At 46.4% G+C, this 21146-nt stretch overlaps 3 protein-coding genes across 4 annotated transcripts; 1 reads left to right on the top strand and 2 right to left on the bottom strand.

Annotated features, from left to right (window-relative positions):
* Positions 1–495: 495 nt before the first annotated feature.
* On the top strand, positions 496–1620 carry LOC131554560 (thyroid hormone-inducible hepatic protein-like). Of its 2 annotated transcripts, none has more exons than XM_058800043.1 (2): positions 496–962; positions 1248–1620. In XM_058800043.1, exon 1 carries the CDS (start codon positions 543–545, stop codon positions 942–944), a length of 402 nt encoding a protein of 133 aa, XP_058656026.1. In that variant the 5' UTR covers positions 496–542; the 3' UTR covers positions 945–962; positions 1248–1620. The 2 variants fall into 2 exon arrangements, with proteins under 2 accessions (XP_058656026.1, XP_058656027.1); XM_058800044.1 differs by having other exon boundaries at positions 1253–1620.
* Positions 1621–4308: 2688 nt separating this feature from the next.
* NDUFC2 (NADH:ubiquinone oxidoreductase subunit C2) lies at positions 4309–6894 on the bottom strand. The gene is made up of 3 exons (XM_058825093.1): positions 6705–6894; positions 5654–5800; positions 4309–4801 (listed from the first exon to the last, which is right to left on the bottom strand). The coding sequence occupies exons 1-3, from the start codon at positions 6841–6843 to the stop codon at positions 4752–4754; spliced, it is 336 nt and encodes a 111-aa protein (XP_058681076.1). The 5' UTR covers positions 6844–6894; the 3' UTR covers positions 4309–4751.
* Positions 6895–9108: 2214 nt separating this feature from the next.
* On the bottom strand, positions 9109–20351 carry ALG8 (ALG8 alpha-1,3-glucosyltransferase). Its single transcript, XM_058825092.1, has 13 exons — positions 20243–20351; positions 19316–19394; positions 17852–18045; positions 16313–16422; positions 14844–14911; positions 14200–14326; positions 13499–13602; positions 13265–13385; positions 12840–12979; positions 12270–12409; positions 11464–11561; positions 10941–11013; positions 9109–9690 (listed from the first exon to the last, which is right to left on the bottom strand). Exons 1-13 carry the CDS (start codon positions 20320–20322, stop codon positions 9459–9461), a joined length of 1566 nt encoding a protein of 521 aa, XP_058681075.1. The 5' UTR covers positions 20323–20351; the 3' UTR covers positions 9109–9458.
* Between the last annotated feature and the right edge of the window lie 795 nt (positions 20352–21146).

The raw sequence follows: 21146 nt of genomic DNA on the forward strand, positions 1-21146 counted from the left end.
CCAGTGTGTTCCAGATTTCCCTGTGTGTGCTAAAGGAGTTGCTCAATGTCCCCGCAGTGTTCACGTCCTGAGCGCATGGCAGCAGGAACGAGGGGAGGTGACTGTCCCCTGCAGCCTTCCCAAACTGGGCACAGGAGCTGGAGCCACAGGCAGAGGGCCCCAGGACTGAACGTGTTGGGGCACTGAGATAACACAGGACAGGACGGGAGAGACCCTGGGCACCTCTCCTCCTGGCTGCCCACCACCCTGTAGCTCCTGGCATGGGGAGGCAGCAGGACCCCCGGCAAGCTCAGGTAAAGGCCACGGGGAGGCTGGGCCAGGAAAGATTGCACAGAGCCAGGGACACACAGCAGGGCCGAGCCCCGGCTGGGCTGGAGCCAAGCCCGACCCCAAGGGCATCCAGCCCAAGCAGGGCTGGCAGGGGAGGACAGCAGGGGAGGGCCGTGCCTCAGCACTGCATAAAAAGCCCCCGCAGGGCCAGGGAGCAGTGAGCCTGTGAGAAGAGCCCAGAGCAGCAGTGCCAGAGCTGTAGGAGAAGGGCCATGGAGCAGTACTTCTCAGCCACGCAGAAGATGGAGCAGGAGGTGATGTTCCCCAGCCTGCTGCGAGGGGTCTTCCCGCAGGAGGAGGGGGCAGCCCCGGCTGCCGAGAGCCGCACGGACCTCTACGAGCGCTACCAGCTCCTCAAGGCCATCAAGCCCATGGTGGAGAAAGGCCTGGCCTCTGGGGGTGACCAGAGCCCCAGCGGTGCCGACACCGACGGCGACATATCCTTGGACAGCAACGGGGCCGAGGATGCCCAGCTCGAGGAGCGCCTGTCCCAGCACCTGACTGGCCTGCAGCAGGTCCTCACCCACCTCACCAGGGACACCAACGCCCTGACCCGCAGGTACAGCCAGATCCTGGAGCAGATCAACCTCAGCGAGGGGCAGCCCAGCTGGTGACCCTGTCCTGGCCACCAGGTAAGACCTGGGGACATGCACAGTCCAGGGGCAGCAAGACAGTGGGTGGCTTCCCTGTTGGGAGAGGTGCCCAGCAGTGAAGGGGTGGGGATGTGCTGGGAAGGGCCTGGGAATGGAGGCTGTCCCCTCAGCTGGGGATGGATATCCCTCTCCATGCTGGAGGAGGGAGCCTGGCCCATTGCTCTGTGCAGAGACTGCTGGGCTTCAGGGTGTGTGGACTCAGGGGTGATGGTCCTTGTGTCCCCCTGGGATGATCCTTGGAGTTAAGGAATGCTGCTGTTGCAGGACAGGTGCTGGTGTCAGGAAGCACAAGACATCCCCGTGGCTGGCCACTGCAGGCTCTCCCCAGTCCCGCTGGCATACCCCGCTCCGTGGCAGCTGATGGGATCTGCCGGCATCGGCACCGGAGATGGCTGTGAGCACTGCAGAATCAGATGGTGCCTTATCCTCATAGGAAGAAGCATCCGGCTGTGCTGGCAAGGCCATTGGAAGGGCTGCAGGCTCGTGGCCTCCTCTTTATTTTCAAAGAGTGGCACCAAATTGCGAGTGTTGTGTTGTCTCCTCGACTTCCAACAGTCCCTGGAGATTGCCAAGCCCTTTTCCAGCTGGTACCTGGACTCCAAGGGCTTTTCCCACTGTTATTTCTAATAAAAGAATCCCTGGGAAGCTAGTGTTGTCAGTGTGCTGCTTTCACTCATGGAGTGCCCCAGGGACAATGGCAGGGGGACACTGGCTCTGCAGGGTGGGATCTTTCCAGGACAATGCTGGGAAATGGGAAAGGGACAAAGAATCCCAGAGCTGTGAGATTGTGTTGGAAGGGATCTTCAGAGATCACCTAGTGCAATGCTCTGCTGTGTGCTGGGACATCTTGCACTAGAACAGGTGACTCAGGAGTGTGTTGAACCTCAGGGCCTGTGCAAACTCACTGGGCAACCTGTTCCTTTGTGTCACCAGCCTCAGGCTGAAATGTTTCATCCCTTTGTTGACAGCAACACAGAGAAAAGGTGATGCCTGATTTCTGTGCACAAAAAATGCGGGTCAGACCAGCACTCGGCCCAGTCATGCAACAGTGAGGGGCAGCAGAGCTGTAGGTCTCAGCCCCTCTAGGCAGCAGCTGCCCCAAGATCCCAGATCCATGTACAGACACCCCAGCCCTTGGATACACTGGAGATTCCCATCTCCTCTCTCCTGATCACGCCATTTCTCTCAGCTGCTGAGACCACTCTGGCTTTGGCTTGTCCTTCCCCAGCATGGGCAGCAGGGACAGGGTCTCCAGCCAGCTGTGGGGGTGTGAACTGCTGAGGGGACTGGGGGCTCTGGTGGAGGCAGCTGAGGCCAGACCCAGAAGTGCCCTCTCTGAAAGGGCCATGGCCAGGATCAAGGGTGGTCAAGGACAGTTCTGAGGGGTTTGGGACATCCAGAGTAATGGGAGATGTCTCAGCAGGAGGCACTGGGGATTATACATAGTCATTTGGACATGAGGGTGACATTTTCCCTCTCCTGAGCCATGGCGTGGCTCCCCAGGGAGGACGGTGCGTTGAGGACAGGTTGCCCAAACACCAGCTCTGTGGCCACTGGGACCCAAGGATCTCACTGCACCAGCACCCAGGAGTCCTGCTTTTCTAGGAAAGCAGCTGCCAGTCAGCGAGTTTCCCTATTGAGGGCGAACAGAATTCCCTCCAGACAGAGGGAGGATTTCAGAGCTCATCTGCTCTCTGTCTCTCCTCAGTCTGGGCAATGTTGCAGTCTTGTGATATCCAGAGGAAACGGAGCATGAGGGGCATACTGGGAGAGTCCTCGGCCAGCCCCACTGCAATGGCACCTCTGGCTGGGACATGATGGAGCTGTGCCTTTGGAGCTCCCTGGTCTCCATGCTCATTGCTGAGACAGGTGTTGAACCATAAGGAATGGATGGGGACTGGGTCCTGCTGAGGAGAGGACCATGGAGCGGGCAATGTCCCTCTGGTGGTTTATCTGGCTGTTGCTCAAGGGTGGGATCTGTGTTCCCTGGAGAACACTGCTGGCTGTGCTGGTTTAGGCAGCTGTGGAGTTAATTTTCTTTTCTCATTTCTGTATTGCCACTCTGGTGTAGAGACTGCAGCACATGGAAACGTGGGAGGAAACACTGTTGGGATAATTGATCTCAACCAACCCACGGGACATTTCAAACGATAACACATCACTATATAAAGTGTGGGGAAGAAGTGAGCCACACTTGGAATGATGGCCTTTGTCTTCCGAGGTCAGCATTACCTGTGATGGACCCTGCAGTCCTGGGGATTGCTGAACACCCACCTGCCCATGGGAAGTGATGAATTAATTCCTTGCTTTGCTCTGTTTGCATGTATGGCTTTTGCTTTCCCTATTACATTGGTTTTATTTCAGCCCACATCTTTTCTCATTCTTGCCCTTGATTGTCTCTCTGATCCTGCTGGTGGGGCAGTGAGTGAGTGGCTGTGTGGGCCTTGGTGGGTGGCTGGGGTCAAAGCCTGCTGGTGTCACAGTGAGGGACACTTGCAGTCCCCTGCAGCCATGGCTTTGGGCTTGGGCAGCGCTCAGCAGCCGGAGAGGCTCTGGTGCCCCAGGGCAGTGTCACAGCAGGACACGGGGTGAAGGTCCAACCATGGCTCTTGAACATGACCAGTGGGTGACGCAGGATGTCCCCAAAGGCCGGTGACCTGGGGCAGCTGGAAGGGTTTGCTGACGTCTTGTGGGCTGCTTGCATCCCCCAGGACCCGTGGGCCTCTCTCTGGGAGCCGCTGTCCCTGCAGCTGGCTCCGAGCCCGGTGTGCCACAGGAACCTTGTGCCTGCTCTGATTGCAGGGCATTGCACCACGCTGCCCCAGGGATGTGCCAAGGCCTGACAGGGCCCTGCTGCTGGCCACTGCTGCTGGCCACAGCTGGTGAGAGGTTCCTGCCCTGGTCCCAGGGGGATGTGGGCAGACAGGGCAGATCAGGCATCCTGGTGTGGCAGGGGGTGCTGGCTCTGTACCCACACTGTTGCTGGCCAGCACGGGGAAAGATCTTCTTCCTCCAGATTGTTGAACAAAATCAGAGTGGCAGCACTTCTTTTAAATCTGTTTAGGGACATCATATCCATCAAAGAGCAGTGTCCTGGCATTAAGCTCAATGTGAGGAAGAAAACTAATAAAGCCTAGTTTTGAACCAAAATGCAAAATGAGTAAGAATCCCCCAAACCCAAATCAACACCACCTCCTCAGCCCCCAGAAATTGTCAGTGTTTGGATTCAGGAGCCAGCAACCAAGAGGGACAACAGAAAGGTTGGATCCTTATTATCAAGAAAGAAAAAGCAACATAATAATAAAAACCATAGAGATAGAATTAATTAAGTAGACCATGTATTTTTTTAGCTGTACAGAAATAATTTCACAGCGAGACTTTGGGTACTGCATCTACAGGCGCTGGCCAAGAACATGTTCAAGGGTCAGGAGAAATGCCACTGAGAAGTAAAACATATGAACTTACAGAACTGCTCTCTGGGATTTATACAATATATGTTGTGTGAACAACTTTCCATTCCTGCAATTAAAACAACTGAAAAAAACATCAATCAAAATTATTATTCAGTTACAAGTATCAGTCATCCATGTACTGACAAACCATAAAGGAACAGAAGAGCAAATAATTAAACAATAACTATTTAATCAAGCTTTTATTATATGAAAGTGAGTAAAGTTTCATCTTTTAAGCCATGGACGGTTCAAGAGTTGCAGTCACCTTGCTGAAGTTCTCAGGATGGCAGGAATTCATTCTGTGATGTGTCACCACTCAGCGAACTGGCTGGAAATCCTCCAAGAGCTGCCCTATTCTTTTCTTTCCTGCAAGAGGTGGGAAAACCTAATCAGCATTTGAGGTCGATTCAGAAGATGTTTCATACTAAATCTTTGATGTTAACAAAGCCACCAAAAGTCTGATTTTTGCTACCCACAGCAAACTATTAGCTGCTCTTGTAACTAAATGCACAACTTTTTTTTTTTTTTTTCCCATACTGCTCTACAGGTCCCTGTGGAGGAATCTCAGTAGTTACAGCTTTTTATTTCTTCATACTCCTTCCAACATGGCATGATGCAGACCACAATCCAACTGCCAGAGTCCCCCAACTCTACTGTACTAGAAAATGGACAATTTTCACCCAAATTTGCCATTGCATCGTTGGGCTCAGTGACTATGTGTAGTAAAAAAAACCCTGTTCTTCACCATTGCTCTAAGCCAACACCAATTCAGGTTTCCTGCCATTCTTATTTATTCTTTTTTCACTTGTTCTGCTTGTTTTCTGAATATTCATAATGAGATTTCTGAATCTACATGCAACAGGCAACAATGCAACAGGCATTTTACAGGAATAGGCAGTACAATTGTGAAGTTACAAGAATAAAACCTGTGATTTCTAATTTCCATTATTTCTTCTTCAGTGGTACAAGTTTGGTCTATCCTTTTTTTTTTTTTTTTTTGGCTCTGCTACTTTTATACTAAAATGAGCTTTTAGGAGGAAGAGGCGGTCATCGATGCGTTATTAACAGCTCAATAACAACATCTATTTTCACATTAGAAAATCCTTTAGCCTGCTGCAATTTAGATTGTGAAGGAGCAGGGAAGCCTTAGACCAGCAAAATCTTTGCACACAGGTTATGGCAGGCTGAGGTCTCTCCTAAAATGCCAGCTGAGTGTACCTGTTGATCGCCGGAAGTCCTCTGGATGGTGCCTGATGTACTCGCACAGCTCCCTGTCCACCTTGGCATGCATGTACTCGGCGCGTTTCACCAGGTGGTAGCCCACAACGCAGCCCAGGGTAGCCAACAGGACCTGCCGGTGGATGCCTGCAGCAGGAGGAGAGAGGAGCTGTCCCCAGCTCTCCCAGCTCCCCGTGGGCCTCAGGCAGGGCCCCCTTTCCCCAGGCACTCCTCTCTCCCTGCTTTGCCCCTGCCAAGGTCCCTGCAGTACCCACAGCTCCCATGGCCCCTGCCAGGCCCCTCTTTCCTCAGGGCTCCCTCCCCTTCCCACCACCCTCAGGGAGTCACCTCAGATCCCCTCCACCTCCAAACGATGTCCCTTTCCCAGCCCCTTCCAGTTCCCCAAATCCCTCACCTCAGGGCTCCCAGCCCTTGACTCCCATCCCCACAATCACACAGAGAACTCCCTTCCCCTCCAACAGCCCCCCCGAACTCAGGGCTCCCTCTCTTGCCCTCCCCGCTTCATTTATCCCTCAGTGACCCCAAGCCCCACACCCCTTCCCCAGGCCCACATACTCCCTCTATCTCCCCATTCCCTTACCTCAGCGCTCCCTCCGCTTCCCCAGCCCCTACATCTCTCTAGGTCACCCCAAATCCCACATACCCGCTCCTGCAGCCCCCAAACCTCCTCTAGCCCCTCACTCCTGGCTGTTTCCCTTTCCCTCCCCTTTATTTATGCTTCAGAGTGACTCCAAATCCCACACACCCCTTTCCCAGGCCCACATATTCCCTTTACCCACCCCTAGCCTTGGATCTCGGGGCTTCTTCCCCAGTCCCAGCCCCTGTGACCCTCAAGGTCACCCCAAATCCGCCCGCCCGCCCCCATTTCCTCTGCAGTTCCTCATTCCTTAGCTGCTTCCCCTTTCCCCCTTCATTTATCCCTCAGAGACCCCAAACCCCACACAGCCCCTTCCCCAGCTCCTCACCTCCTCCCTTCCCTCGCACCCCGCTCCATTCCCCCTCCCCTCGGGCTTCCCCCGTCCCCCCGCACCGGCTCCGAAGACGGGGCGATGGTTGAAGGCGTTGTCCAACAGCGCCGACATCCACCCCGCGAAGCCGAGCCACACCGAGCCCTTGTTGAGCAACGGCGGCGGCGGCAGCGACCGCGACTCGTCGGGCAGGAACACCATGGCTGCCGCCCGCCGAAGGTGACCGGGGGGAGTGGTGCGGCGGCAGCGCCTTCCCCCGCCGGCCTGCGCCGTGCTCCGGGGTTCCGCTGCCTTCCCCGCTTATGGCTATTTTACCGAAAACCCACCCCAAAATCCAACTTGCCACCCCACAAACCCATCCCCGCCCCACACCCCGAGGCTAAGCGGCCTTAGCCGGCTCGGGGAGGGGGTTCCTGGAGCCCGAACCCCACTGGGTGAGCCGGCCCCACTGCAGGGCCAGCGAGGCCGGCCGGGAAGTAAATTAGGGGATTAATTAAGCACTAAAATCGAACGCAATTAATTTTCAGAGCTGAGATTAAAGTCTGATACCTAACCCGTAGTGTTAGTTTTTTCGTTTTTAATTAATATGAAATCAGATTAAATCATTTGCCACTGTAGCAGGATTGACGGAACCGTTAAACAAACCTGCATTAACAAAACACATCACAGGTCCCAAAGGCTCCTTAAACTCTTGCCTAAAAATGTATAATTTAGCCTTTGTCCATGAGAGGAAAGCTCATGTCTTTACAAAGAGTTTGATGGGTGAAGTGTGGGTGTTAACATCTTTGCAACGGGAGTTAATGTCTCTACTGACCTAGGCCGCAGGTTTGCTGCAGAGCCCTGGCACCTTGGCCCCTGAAGCAGACAAGGGATGCACAAGCCTGAACTCCTGAGCTTTGGGGTAAAACAGCAGGTTCAAGGGGGCAATGTGTGGTAGGCGGTTCGGGAAGGCTGCACCTTCCCAATGCCTCAGCAATGGGGAAAGGAAGAGGGAAATGTGCGGCCTGGAGTTTAGGATCAAGGGAGGCTGTGCCCTTCAAAACCCTGAGAGAGAAAACCCTGCGGGTGTGCCCCCCAGCGGACTCCCCCCTTAATTCAAACAAAGCTGAAGGACTCCCCTGTCTCCTTTTTGGGCATAAACTTCTGGCGTTTGTGGATTTTCCTGACATCTGCACAGGAGGAGGTTGGGCATTGCTGCTCTGCAGTGGGAGATGCTTCAGTTGAACCTGGGATCATTGGGATTGTACAATGGTGATGCACAGCCACTTCCACAGTCATGCCCTGGTTCAACTTCACAGAATGGTTTGGGTTGGAAGGGACCTAAATGGTCATCTACTCCCAGCACTCTGCCACAGGCAGGGAGAACTTCCACTGGACCAGGTTGCTCTATCCAACCCAGCTTTGAACACTTTAAGGGATGACACACCCACAGCTTTGCCTTGTGGCTTTTTGAAGGCTTTCAGGAGGTGCAAAGGCATGGCTGGGGAAGAGCCAAGAGGGGTGTTTGTAGGGTTTTTTTGCATATTAACATTTCCCTACACAGGACAGCACAGCAGACAGATAAACACAAGCATTGTGGATGCCTTACCCTGAGCAGAGCTTTGAGGCTTGAAGCTGAGATAAAATGCAAGTACAAGAAGCATTGTGGCACCACTGGCAGCCACAGCAACATGGCAAAGCCAGTGATAGTGTAAAAAAGCAGAAACTGTGAGAAAATAATTACAACCAGAATGAGAATGTCTTGAATAAACTCACTGGCAGTAAACACTTCAAATGTACAAAGTATTTAGTTAGAGAAACAACCACAGTGATTAATGTACGTGTTGCCCTAACAAGAGCCACTCTATTTTGAATACCCTAAATATTCAAAGAACTCAAAAAGCATAACTACCCCCTTGGCTATCCTTGATGAAGGGGTCCCATACTTCAGCTAACATAGAATAAAGTTCAAAAACTACTGTCAAAAATAGTCATAGTAGTAATAAAAAATCCACCCCTCTCTCCTAGTTTTATGTCAGCACTGCAGTCCAAAGCAGTCCCCAACATCAGAGCAACATCTTCTAGGGATGGTTATGTAGGGCTTAAAAGGTATAATTATTTACTGCAGAAATAAATGCTATCCTTTGGGGAGCATGATTCCACAGAGGCAAAAAACATTTAATAGTGTTAAAATATTTCATTTGAGTAGCATGCCTCAATTTGGTCATCTGGTCTACAGAAAAGAGCTACTAGAAGAATATGAAAACCTATTTGCAAAGTATCTATGAAACAAGGAGATGAACAGGACATGGACATATTATAAAATTTGATATTTGAGTGTGCAAAGCACCTCAGGACAAGTTTCCAGCTACACACTACATCCTTAGTTGTGTGGGTGTCTCTCAAAAGCAGGGTCTAGACAGGAGCAGAAAATAATGCAAGAAATGCTCAAACAAAAAATACCAAGTTTTTAATTTACAAATTCCATAGAACACAGTTACAATGCTCTCCCACACAACAATCATCCTTTGTAATTTGCCACAGCAACTTCTATTCAAATACAAACCACAGTGGGAAAATGAGGCAGGTTTTCCTCAGGACAGAAGTCTGGGCCTTGTTAAGCTCCACAGTTTACCAGCAGCCCTGCCTGTCACTGTGACAGTGCTTCAGGTCAGAGGTATCCTCGTTGGGCAGTACAGGAGTGTTGGAAGAAGAGCTCCCACGTGGTGATGGCACACGCACACTGTGTCTCATCTTGGATGGCCTTGTGACAACCCCTCACCGTGCCAGGAATCCCCTCCAAGGGGTATCCTGGGACTGGTCCCAGCACTGTGGCTTTACTCAGCCTTTTGTCTGACAGGAGTTCTCTCAGTCAAGACAGAGATGTAGAGTTTCAGCCAAGCGTATGTGATTCCCAGAGCACAGTACACAGAGGTCAGCAACAGGGGGACAAAAGGGAAGTGCTGCTTCCAGGGGGTCAGGGGAAATATGATTTCACAGAAGATTTCCAGGGGCACTAGTTGGATGAGGTAGATTGTTTCAAGCCAGTTAAGTAGAGGTTTCTCTCTCCTGTCAGAGAAATTAAAAATGAGGTAGTATTAAAATATATGTTAATTAAAAATAACTATTATGTTTTTCAGCTATCCCAATGCAAAGAGAATCTCACATTAGATTGCAGTAATGGTTTCAATAACAAGTTAAAGAGTTTCAGTAGGAAAAAACCAGTATGATAACCAAGAGTACAGCTCAATATCATTATCAAGTTCCAGGATGCCTTGGAAGCCTAAGCAGAAACTCATCAATTGCTCTGTTCACCTTACTGTTTCAGTAAACAACTGAACAGCCCTTCATACAAAGACTTGTTTCACTAAAGTTGTTCTACAACAGAAGACTGGAAATGCCAGGTTTTTTTAACCTCTTCCCCCAAGCTTTCTGTAGGATGGACTTTCCTGTGAGCTATCTCCCTTGCAAAGGACACTGATGGTAGGAGTTTACTGCAGGTAGTTTGAAGGGAATTTCATGTTTCAGCAAGTTAAAAACAAGAAACTTGCAAAAGCTCCATCTGTTAACAAAAACTATGCTCCTATGGAGTTTTTTAGCTAGAGCTCCTGAGACAGAATGACTGAATTCTTAAATAAAGAAAATCACCTACAAAAGCAGGTGCCTGAGGTAGTGAATACATGTTTACAGTACTTCATTACAGCTTGGGTTTGCCCTGAAAAGTTTGGGAAAGAGGGAAGTGGGGACTGCAGGGATTACAAGGATAAGCACTAATCTTTGGCCAAGTGGTAAGAGCTCCATAGGCTGTGAACTACACAGGGTGACTTTGGCAATTCCATGTTCTGCCAACCAAATACTTGCAGCTTTGTTGACAAATTACAGCTTGCGAATGAATGTTATTTACAACCTGTCCTTTCCACACATTAAAATACTAACCAATACTACAAAAATCCACAGTACAATAGGATAAACAATCTGCAGACAAATCACTAGTAGTAAATGCTAGAATACTACATTAAACCCTCAGAGGTTACAGCATCACAACTCCAGGCTTTGACAGAGCATGAGGCAGGTGGGGATCTACAGCCTCCTGGGACTAACTGGGCAGCTGTCACAATAACCAGCACGTGCTGCAATTAATCCTAATTTAAGCACTGCCTCCTGAGAACAGAGGCAGCTGCATCTTTTGACTAGTAACACCTTAATTTGACTCCTCAGCATCAGTTTTCTGTGCTGCTTGTCCCTTATGACAATGGCTGTTCCCAACACCAGAAGAAATGTTGCTGTTTCTGGCACTGAGATCAAATTTCTTTAATTACCTGAACAGAGATTTCAATGAAGAGAAGCTATAAACAGTAAACAACAGCATAAGCAGTATTTTAATTGGAAGTTCTGAAAAATAAAGAACATGATGTAGTTTTAAAATTAAATATAAAAAACTTTTGCCATATATATATTGTAGTATCTTTAAATCTTACTAGTCACATTTGCATTATCTGGTTTTATTTTCTGGAGACCTACATGTTTTACTGCTTAGCATGCCTAAAAATAAGCATAAACATTTACTAAAGCAAATGCCAAGCATTTGCAATACACGTACTTCAATTATCTAGAAACATACTGAACAAGTTATAATTACTATTATAATTAATCTAATTAATTACTATTATTATAATCACATTATAATTACTATCTGAGATAGCACTACAAATAAGATTTTCCTTTTCTAAAGAAAACACAAACAACTGGCAAGTGACTAAAGCAAAAATGACAACCAAATCAAGACTATTGAGCTCTATGTTGCAAATTGTACAAAAATTAACTAATAGAAGAACATTTTACCTGCTGTTGTGAACAACAATGGAAAAAGTGAGAAATGCCCTGTTGTTGCCAGAATCAAGTAGATGCCAGCATCCTTGGCTCTCTGAATAGACAATAAGCTAAAAAGGCAATAATTTGTTATGCTTTTGTCTTTTAGCAAAGAAACCTAATTTCAGCAGAACACTATACAATTGACTGAAGACTCAGAAACAAGTCAAACATACTGCAAAAATCCACAGTATTTTTTTGGGGGGGTTTCACAGTACCCCCATCCCTGCTAACACTGCACCTGTGATGAAGTCTCCTGCTTCCAAACCATGTGGCCTCAGAGATAAAAACACAGGAGAAAAATCAGCCAGGAAACCCTCCCTCAGAAAACCACACACCCACTGAACAAAATTATCAGCAAGGCCCAGCACAAAACAAGAGCCTAAACATCACCAAATCTCTGAGGAAGAAAAAGACAGTTTGTAGCAATACTGGTCAGGCAGTTTATGAACTACAGCTTCAGTTCTACCCTAGGCAGGCATGAAGCCCTTTTGGTAGAAATTGTTCTGGTCAAGCACAGTGCAGAAGATCCCTTTCCTCAGCTAGCTCCTGAGCAATCTATCAAGCATTTTACAATATGAACCACAGCACCCATCAAGGTTTGAACTGCGCCCGAAATTAATTTATTTTAAGTGCACTACACTGTTACAGCTTAAGGCATTCTATGAAAGAGTTCCTCTTCTGAAATATACTGAGAACAAAATGATTCCCTTTGAGGATTCCTCAACAAGTGGCTGCAGGTTCAGTTTGGCCAAGTACTTTGTAACACATTCTCTTACCTTAAAGGCAGAATAGCAAGGAGTATTGCTTTCTCATGCACGTGCCAGCCAAACATGAAGGAGCTCAATGCACAAAGAACAAGGCACTGTAGAAAGCCTCGGGGCCCTTGAGGTTTAAACCAAAGACAGAAAACAGAGGGCTAGAAACAACAGGCAAAAACAGGACTTCAGTGAAAAGTCTGGCAATCCCGAAGACAAGCCATTGTCCAAAGAGATTTGTCAATGTTACTAAACACCACTGCACCCAGGTTGTGCTTGTGTGGCACAAACATTATATTGCACTGGAGGAAATCAATCCATTTGGATGTATAAGAAGAGACTGAAGGATTTTTGTTGAAATATCAGGAGGGAAAAGCAGACTGAAAGACCACAGCCAACTCCCCACTATTTGTATTGCATGCAAAAATTGTCTGCCAATCTAAGCCACTAAACACATTTTATCAGTCACTGCATACTAGTAATGATGTACCTGTTGCCCTAGAATTAAAATTCATATGAAGTGCATACTATCAAGTAAAACCTACTAGGGACAAAATAGAAAAAATTTCAAAAAATATTAGTTGTTCTTACCAATATAGCTATGAAAGTACAGATTAATGTTGCCAGTGGAGTCACTGAAGGGAGGACAGTGTGCTGAAACTCTTGAACCAGCCCTCCTGTCATGGAGGCTTTAGGGATTTTTGTACCATCAAGAAAATTGCACTTTAACCCTAAAAACAAAATACAAAAAAAAGCACAAACTGTTAAATGCTAATAAAGAAAATGAAGTAACTAAACTAAGTACATGGCCAAGTTTTTTCTTTTTGCAAAGGATGGCAGAGGGAAGTGATTGATCTCCGACCTACTGCTGGTAACTTATGCACCAGATTATATGGACCATATGATGTATGCAATCTGAAAACACAATTTACTGCCTACATCACAAATGGGGAAGACTAAAATAAAGCAAGCTCTATCTGCAAACAGGCATCAAAAAGCAAGATTAACATACTGACCAAGAATTGTCAGTGCTTTGTCCATGGCATTATACAAAGCCCAGAAGTTGGGGGCCCAATAGGCATGGCAGAGACCTCGCTTGAAAGGGAAGAGCCGTGAAATGACTTGAGGCAGCTGACCCTACAGAAAACAAGACCAAAGAAATGGCCACTTTAGGTGAGACATGGTTTATATTTTTATAACAAAATTTTCTAACTGTTCAGGGGAATAACATATGAAAAAGGGGTTATTACCAATACTAGGAAGGGTCCCAGTGAAAGAGCAGAAACAAGACAGACAATCAGTGCCAGAAGAGTTACATGAAGAAAGCTGAAACTTCTCCACTTCAGGGATCCATCTACAATAAAAAAAGATTCAAGAAACAGCTGCTGTGGGAAGTGGTAAGGGAAACAAAGCATTCTTCACTAACAAGGAATTCCTAGCATCTATCTAAAAGGGGCACACAGCCTTTTATGTCAATATATTCAGTTTCTTCCTTTAACAGCAGGTATTTCTTTTGCTCACATTGCAGCTCCTGTATTATACAAGCTTTCAGTATTTTTCGAGTTTACCTCCCCTGCTCATATGAAGAGTATCAGGCATGTTTCAGTGCTAAAAAGTGGGGAGAAACTCAAAGAAGGTCTTTGAAATAGTTTCTAATAGTTTTTAATACTGTCAAATTGTTCCATATCCAGAACAATTCTTATGGCTTCCAAGTGCCATCTGCAGCTTGTTTGTGTTGATTTTTCTTAACAAAGAACTCTTAAAGGAACAGGAATTTTACAAACCAAATCTATTTCAAAGATTCTTTAAGATCCTAACAAATCTGCTCTCAAGCAGAAATTTTGTTTGAGCCATATTGTTCCAATTCTATCTTCCAAGTCTTGAGTGCTCCCCTAGTTCCAGTGTTTAACACAACTCCCCCCAAAAGCCAGTGAGGAAAGCCCCACCTCACCTGCATTATTTGCAGTAAAGCAGTAGGATCGTAACAAATAAATGCCATATGCTGGGGCCACATACACGTAGATGTGCTTGAAATGCAGAAGAACGGCAAAAAGTAGAGCACCCTCCAAATACCTTTTCTGAAAGAAAACAAAACAAAACCTAAGCTTTTCTCTTTGTAGTCACTTTTAATGATCCTCTGTTGTAGTCCTAAGGTGATGAGACATTTATTCTAAGTATTAAAAAGGGTATTTACTTAAAATTACAAATTCAGTAGTGTTATGCAAAACAGGTATGGACAAGGAACTATCCTGTCACACAATCACCTCTTCACAGCTTCAGAAGTATGTTTTCTAAGGACTGGTGATTTGGAAGAAGATAAAATGCCAAGAAATGATGCCACATTGCTCAGGGGTAACACTGAATATAGCCTTCTTATGGGGAAATATAGCTTTCTTACTGCAGCATCAGCAAGCAATTATGGTGAGTTTCAAGTCTTTCTCTCTGCCACAAGCTCAATAAACAATTAGACATCCAGCTTCACACAGCTCAACATGAAGCCACTACCATTGCCCACAACATGAGCAGCCCTATGAATTGAATTAATGCACCCAAAATACACATGGCAAGAAATCAACAAGAGTCACTTGGGTTTACCTGACACAGCCGAGCAACAGAAAGAAGCATCAGCCCAAAGAGGAAGCCATTGTACTGGAAATGAATATCTGAACTTGAGTCAAGGAATAAAGCAAGCTTTCTTTACGACTATGTGTTCTGGAGAAGACTCAAAGTTTTGAGGAATAAATTAAAATTAAAATAGAATTTAAATCAAGAAAGCAACCTTAAACTCACAGCACATAGACACAAGTCATTATTTAACCTTACCTGTAAGTAGTGTCAGACACAAATTACACTAATGCTGGAATACCACCTTGATGAAATGAAACACAACAATCAACACATATATTGTGCAAATTTTATAATATAAAGTAAAAAAGGCTAAATCTCCACTTTAATTTTAAAGTTATTAGTTTCTGCCACACATCGTTAATGCATAGTGACAACAGCCCTAATTTTTCTACCACTTCTAAGTGTATGTAATATACAGAAGAAATATACATGTATATGCAATATACACAAGAACTATGACAGAGAAAATGAAGTCCTTCCTTTAAATGCACACTGTGGCAAGACTGACTTGCAGGAACTGCAATTTCCAGAGTTATTTTTATATAGTATATGGACTTGTTGGGAGGCATTCAGATAAAGCCAGGAAGATCCTCAGAGGACTGGAGCACCTCTGCTATGGAGACAGGCTGAGATAGCTGGGGTTATTTCAGCCTGAAAAAGGGAAGACACTGGGGAGAACATGTAGCTGCTTTGGAAGGTGCTCTAAGAGAGCTGGACAGGGACTTTTGACAAGGGCATGAAATGACAGGGCAAGGGAGAATGGTTTTAAACTAGAAGAAGAGAGATTTAGATTGGATATTAGGAAGAAATTCTTTATTGTGAGAGTGATGAGGGACTGGCACAGGTTGCCCAGAGACGTTGTGGATGCCCCGGCCTGGAATGTCAGGTCAGGCTGAATGAGGCTTTGAGCAACCTGGTCTAATGGAAGGTGTTCCTGCTAAGGCAGGGGGTTGGAACTAAATGATGTTTAAGGTCCTGTCCAAACCAAACCACTCTACAATTCCATGACTGTTCTTTAGAAAGACTTCCTAATTCCCAAATAAAGTTAAACAAATTGAATACACTCTGAATCTTAAAACACTTTGAAGATTTTCCTTGCCACAGGACAAACTTGGAACCACACCCAGGACACAGAACCACTCTGCTAATACTCCTGTAGGTGTGCAGAGGAGGAACAGCCAGCAGAACAGGCACACTGCTGCCAGACTGGTTGGTCCTCCTCCACTTCTGGCAAATCAGACCAAGGACTGACTAACTTCCATTTTGCCAAATAGTAATTCTAATGAAAACAAAGTTATTTAACTAATCCCAGAAACAAACCCAGCTGTGTAACTTGCTATGACAGCAATAATAATATAGGATTGTGCCACACACTGTAAGAGGTTGTTAAAAAACCAAACAAACCACAAACAACCCACAACGGTTGGAAAGGATACGATCCACAATTAACAACCCAAAATTCCACAAGAGCAGAACAGCAAGAATAAATGTTGGTTTTTCCAGGATATCCTTTGCAGCTCGTTTTCCATTTATACATCTGCAGCACCTAAACAAGAGCAGAAGAAACACAAGCTTTAATTCAAACATACAGGCAAAAACATTGTTGGTTTTAAGAGTTAAGAGCGGCACTTACTCTGAAGTTTGCCATTTTATCAGGATGCAAGGCAACAAAAAAAGCCTTGCTAAATTCATCAAAGGCAGACAGTATCATGAACAAAGTTTAGAACAAAAAGGATTTTCAACTTCAATAGCTGTGATGTTTTCCACATGCTAAAGCTTACATTATGTAACAGCCTCAGGATCAAGTCTCCCACTCAGAAAGTGTAAATCTGTCACAGCCTGCTTGCCATCATGAGCGGTGGATTGCTACTTTTGGAAACAACAGAGGGAGTTGTAGTTAAGGTCCTCAGCTGGACATAACCTCTCCCTGGCTACTGCTGCCCCCTGCTATATTAGGAGTTATTTCTGTTGGTTAAAATCAACTTATTACTTCTCAGTGTGAAGCAATATGGTTCATATGACTTCTGAAATCAGTCTTAAATCACATTAAAATGTTATAGATCATTTGTGTTGAAATGCAACCTCCTTGCCATGAGCAGAACACCTTCCACTAGACTGGGTTGCTCAAACCCCCATCCAACCTGGCCTTGAATTTTTCCCAGCAGAGGACATATACCACCTCTCTTGGCAAAATGACATTGTGCAGACACCTGCCCTGAGCCTTCAGCCTTACATTCATATATCTGTGAGTCAAACAATAAAAGGAAAAGAAATCATATTGCAAAGCTAGTTGCATAAAGAAAGTAAATAAAGGAGTTTAGGCAGGGCTCTAATCAGAGAATTTCCTATCCAGGTTTTGAGCAGAAAGAATAAAATGATGGGAGACTCTTATAGCCAAATCATTAAGGTAGGCAATGTATTTCTCAGAACACACTCCCACTCTACCTCTTTAGGGATAAGGGCAGTAATTCTTCATAAAGTCAGGCCTCACTGAAAGCATCCAATCCTAATTACATCAGACTTGGAATAATCAGTTTATCATCAAAACACTAAAGAAACTTTGCATATTTGATGATACTGCCATTTTCTGACAGATTTCCTTTATGCTTCTAGAAGAACAGAGTAATCAGAAAAGTAACAGGAAAAAACTTGTTCTGAGCACACCAGCTGTCCTGCAACTCCTACAAAAGGAGTTCAGTGACAGAAGCAAACCCAAGTACAACACATGAAACAGCAGCTGGTGTCCAAGTGCCTGCAAACCCATCACATGTAGTGCAACTGTATCTCCAAGAAGAACACATTATCTTGTGTTTAGCAGTGTATTCCAAGATTCTCCTTGAACAGGTTCAAGCAACTCTGGCATTTCCCTTCCTTTACAAGCTTATTTGTACAAATAGTTATTTGTTGTGGCTACAGAACAAGCCCACATATGAAGGCCTATCCACTGTCCCTAAAATCAGAAGATTAAGACTTACTCATGAACTGCATATATGAAGAGGGTATCTGTAAAGATGACAGAAAGCCTTTGGAAGAAGACGGTTGCATGACTGGTGTAATTCAAGTTTTCAACAACCAACATCTGGGGGTCAAAGTACTTGGCAATGTGAGAAAGCACATATTCAAACCAAGCAAAAAATGGTGGATAATCCAGGGTCCATTCCGAGGTTGCCTAAAGACAAAATAAGATTAAATAGTTGATAACAAACCATGCTGTGTGCAGTCCTTCAGGTACAGCTCATTGCAGCAAACCAGCCAATGCATTTTCCCTCAGTACCCTCTCTGTAACTCAAACACTCCACAATCAGCAGCCACTCTGTGGTGCTGTAAGCTGTTCTCCTGCAGTACTGGTAGAAATGTGACATTTCCTGACCAGCAGGAAAAGATTAAAGAGCCTCTTGTGCACTTAACCAGTATATAACTGTTTGTTATCTCTAATTGTATTTACAGTAATAGGGCCATTATTACAAAATCTCAGTAAAACAGCTCAGAGCCAATATTTGTCTATACTGGAGTGATCACCAACACAACCAGTTTCAAAATTACTTTCACTCATCAGCTAACAAGCCTTAACTCTCACACAACCATATCATGACCAAATGGCATTATGTGATCTCTTCCCATAAGGACAGCTGCCATGCCCTGACCAAGAATTAACTCCTTGGCTGTGGAAACAGGAGAGGAAGAGGCATGAACAGAGCAGGCTGGGATGGGGTATTTTTTCAGTGAGCATGATCCCAAATGCTTATGCTGCATTGTTGAAAGGCATCCTATGTTCTGGCACAGGGTTAATGCTGGCATTATAAAAATTTGTTTGTAAAACAGTCCGTGGATCAGTCCTACAAAGTTCTAACCTGCACAAATCTTTACTTCTAGGCGTTTATGTGGAGTACTAGACACTACAGCATCTATCTGTCCCTGTACTCCAGCAGATATCAGGGGACAGATTAAAACCCAATTAGGTAGGCTGAGTCTATGACAAACCTAAACATGTTTTGTCTAGATAAAAATCAATGCATGCTACTAGCACACCAGCAAAGCTCAAAATTTGAATACAGTGATTGATTTCATAATGGAAAGCTGTATATACCCATTAGCATGACTCACTCTTTATTCTGGTAACTATGTATCACCAATGAGAAAAGCATAGACACCGGCAATTTAAGAGTACAATGCAACTTGCTCTGGTGCTACACAGCCTTTCCAATAACCCAAGTGCCTTAATTGCTTTTCCCATTTTGCCTTCATAAGTACTTGCAGCTTCCCCAGCTAACTTTCATGTTTTAGCTAAATGCTACACAAGGCCAGCAAATTGTAACTGGCATCTTTTTGTCCCACTATATGACAGTCACCAACCATCCCTTCCAGCATTCACAAGGTCTGTCATACCACTGTACTTGTAATTCATACACAGCTAAAACACACCCCAAACATGTCCTTACCTCATAGTACCACTGAGAGAGGGGCAAGTTGTGGGTGATGGCAAGCCAGTTCCTATGGACTTCGAAATCTGTGGAGTAACTACAGAAGGTCCATGTTAAGAGTCACATACGTGCATGCACAAAGGGAAAAATTTCAGAGCACATCACCACATGCAGACAAGAAGGAAGCCACTTTATTTATCAGCTCTAGGACGCTACTGTGATCAAGTAACAACGATGCTGCTTAAGAACTCTGTGCCAAAGACGTATCATAGAATGGTTTGGGTTGGGAGAGACCCTAAAGACCATCTTGTTCCAACCACACCTTCCACTTGACCAGGTTTCTCAAAGCCCCATCCAGCCTGGCCTAGAACGCTTCCAGGGATGGGGTATGCATGGATTCCCTGGGCAGCCTCTGCCAGTGTCTCACCAACCTCACAGTAAAGATTTTTCTCCTGACATCTGATCTAAATCTCCCATTTTATTTAGTTTAAAACCATTCCTCGTTGTCCTATGACTGACCATGTAAAAAGTCACTAATACAGGTGCTTATAGGGCAAGAACTATTTATATCTTGGCTTTTTAGGACAACTAATGCGAAATTCCAGGCTCCAACTGAAGCTTAACAGCAATTTGTTAGGGGTTTTTCTCCGTATATAAACCTAAAAATACAAAGCATAAATGTTTCAGCACACTTTCAGCCTTCCCGAGCAGCAGCCAGCCGGAACGGGGCAGCAGGGCTTCCAAAGAGGAAAGGAAAGCTGTGCCACGCGGCGGAGGCGCCGCCTCGCTTCCCTCACGAACCCAGGAGCCACATGGACCTTCAGGGCCTCCTCAGGACCGTGGCACCACGCTGCCCGCGGCCGGCCGCCCTCGGGGGTTCGCGGCAGTCCCATACCCGACCCGCCCCCATCCCGTCCCGTCCCGTCCCGCCGGTAAGCTCCTTACTAGGCGGGGATGAGGAGGCACTTGAGGAAGGACACGCCGAGCGCCAGCGCCCGGAACCAGCCGCGGCCGCCCGCCGCCATGGCGCGCGCCCCCTGTCCCGCGCATGCGCCGTGCCCGCCGCGCCGGTTTGAAGAGCGCGCGCCCGCCGCGCTCGCGGCGTCTGGAGCGGGGCTGTGGCTGCGCGTGCGCGGGGAGGGCGGGGCTGCGTGAGGCGCCGGAACGGGCGCGAGTGGGAAGGGAGGGAATTTAGGTTGGGTATCAGAAATTATTTGCTGTGAAGGTGGTGAGGCGCTGGCACAGGAAACGGCTAATGATTAGCCTGCACGAACACAGATAAAGAATGCAACAAGAGAACCCCTGAGACCACAAATCAAGAGGCATTGGGAAGAATAAGTGCATGCACTGAGGGTACAAAAGCCCAGGGACCTCTTTGTTGAGCGTTCCTCTGTGCAGACACCCAGCCTGAGCTGACCTACTGCTGTACCAGGCTATTACTATTTACTTTTAGAAATCCAGCACCTGAGACTGCTAGGGAAGCTCGGGTTGAGCCCGAAGGAAGAGGAAGCATGCCTGGAGTGAGTGTGGGTGAGCGAGCAGCTGTTTGGTGCTCTGAGGCCACCCAGCCTCCCCTGGGCAGAAGCTGCTTTGAAGTAAAGTACACCATCTTAGCTCTGCTCCAGGGAGGTGCCATCTCCAGCCTGTGTGGCTGGTGCTGGTGTCCAACAGCTTCCATGTACAAAGTGCTCTTTCAGAGGAACAGGCTCAATTTTTTAAAATTCCTTCCTGCCAGCCTGGAGGGTGGATGCATACAAGGCTGATGCCTTTTTAGCTTACAGCAAACCTCCATCTATCTAAGAATAGTATCTTGTAGGAGCTGCATGGAATCACACAGTTAATATGGTCA

The sequence above is a fragment of the Ammospiza caudacuta genome, chromosome 2 (assembly GCF_027887145.1).
Source record: "Ammospiza caudacuta isolate bAmmCau1 chromosome 2, bAmmCau1.pri, whole genome shotgun sequence".
NCBI lineage: Eukaryota > Metazoa > Chordata > Aves > Passeriformes > Passerellidae > Ammospiza > Ammospiza caudacuta.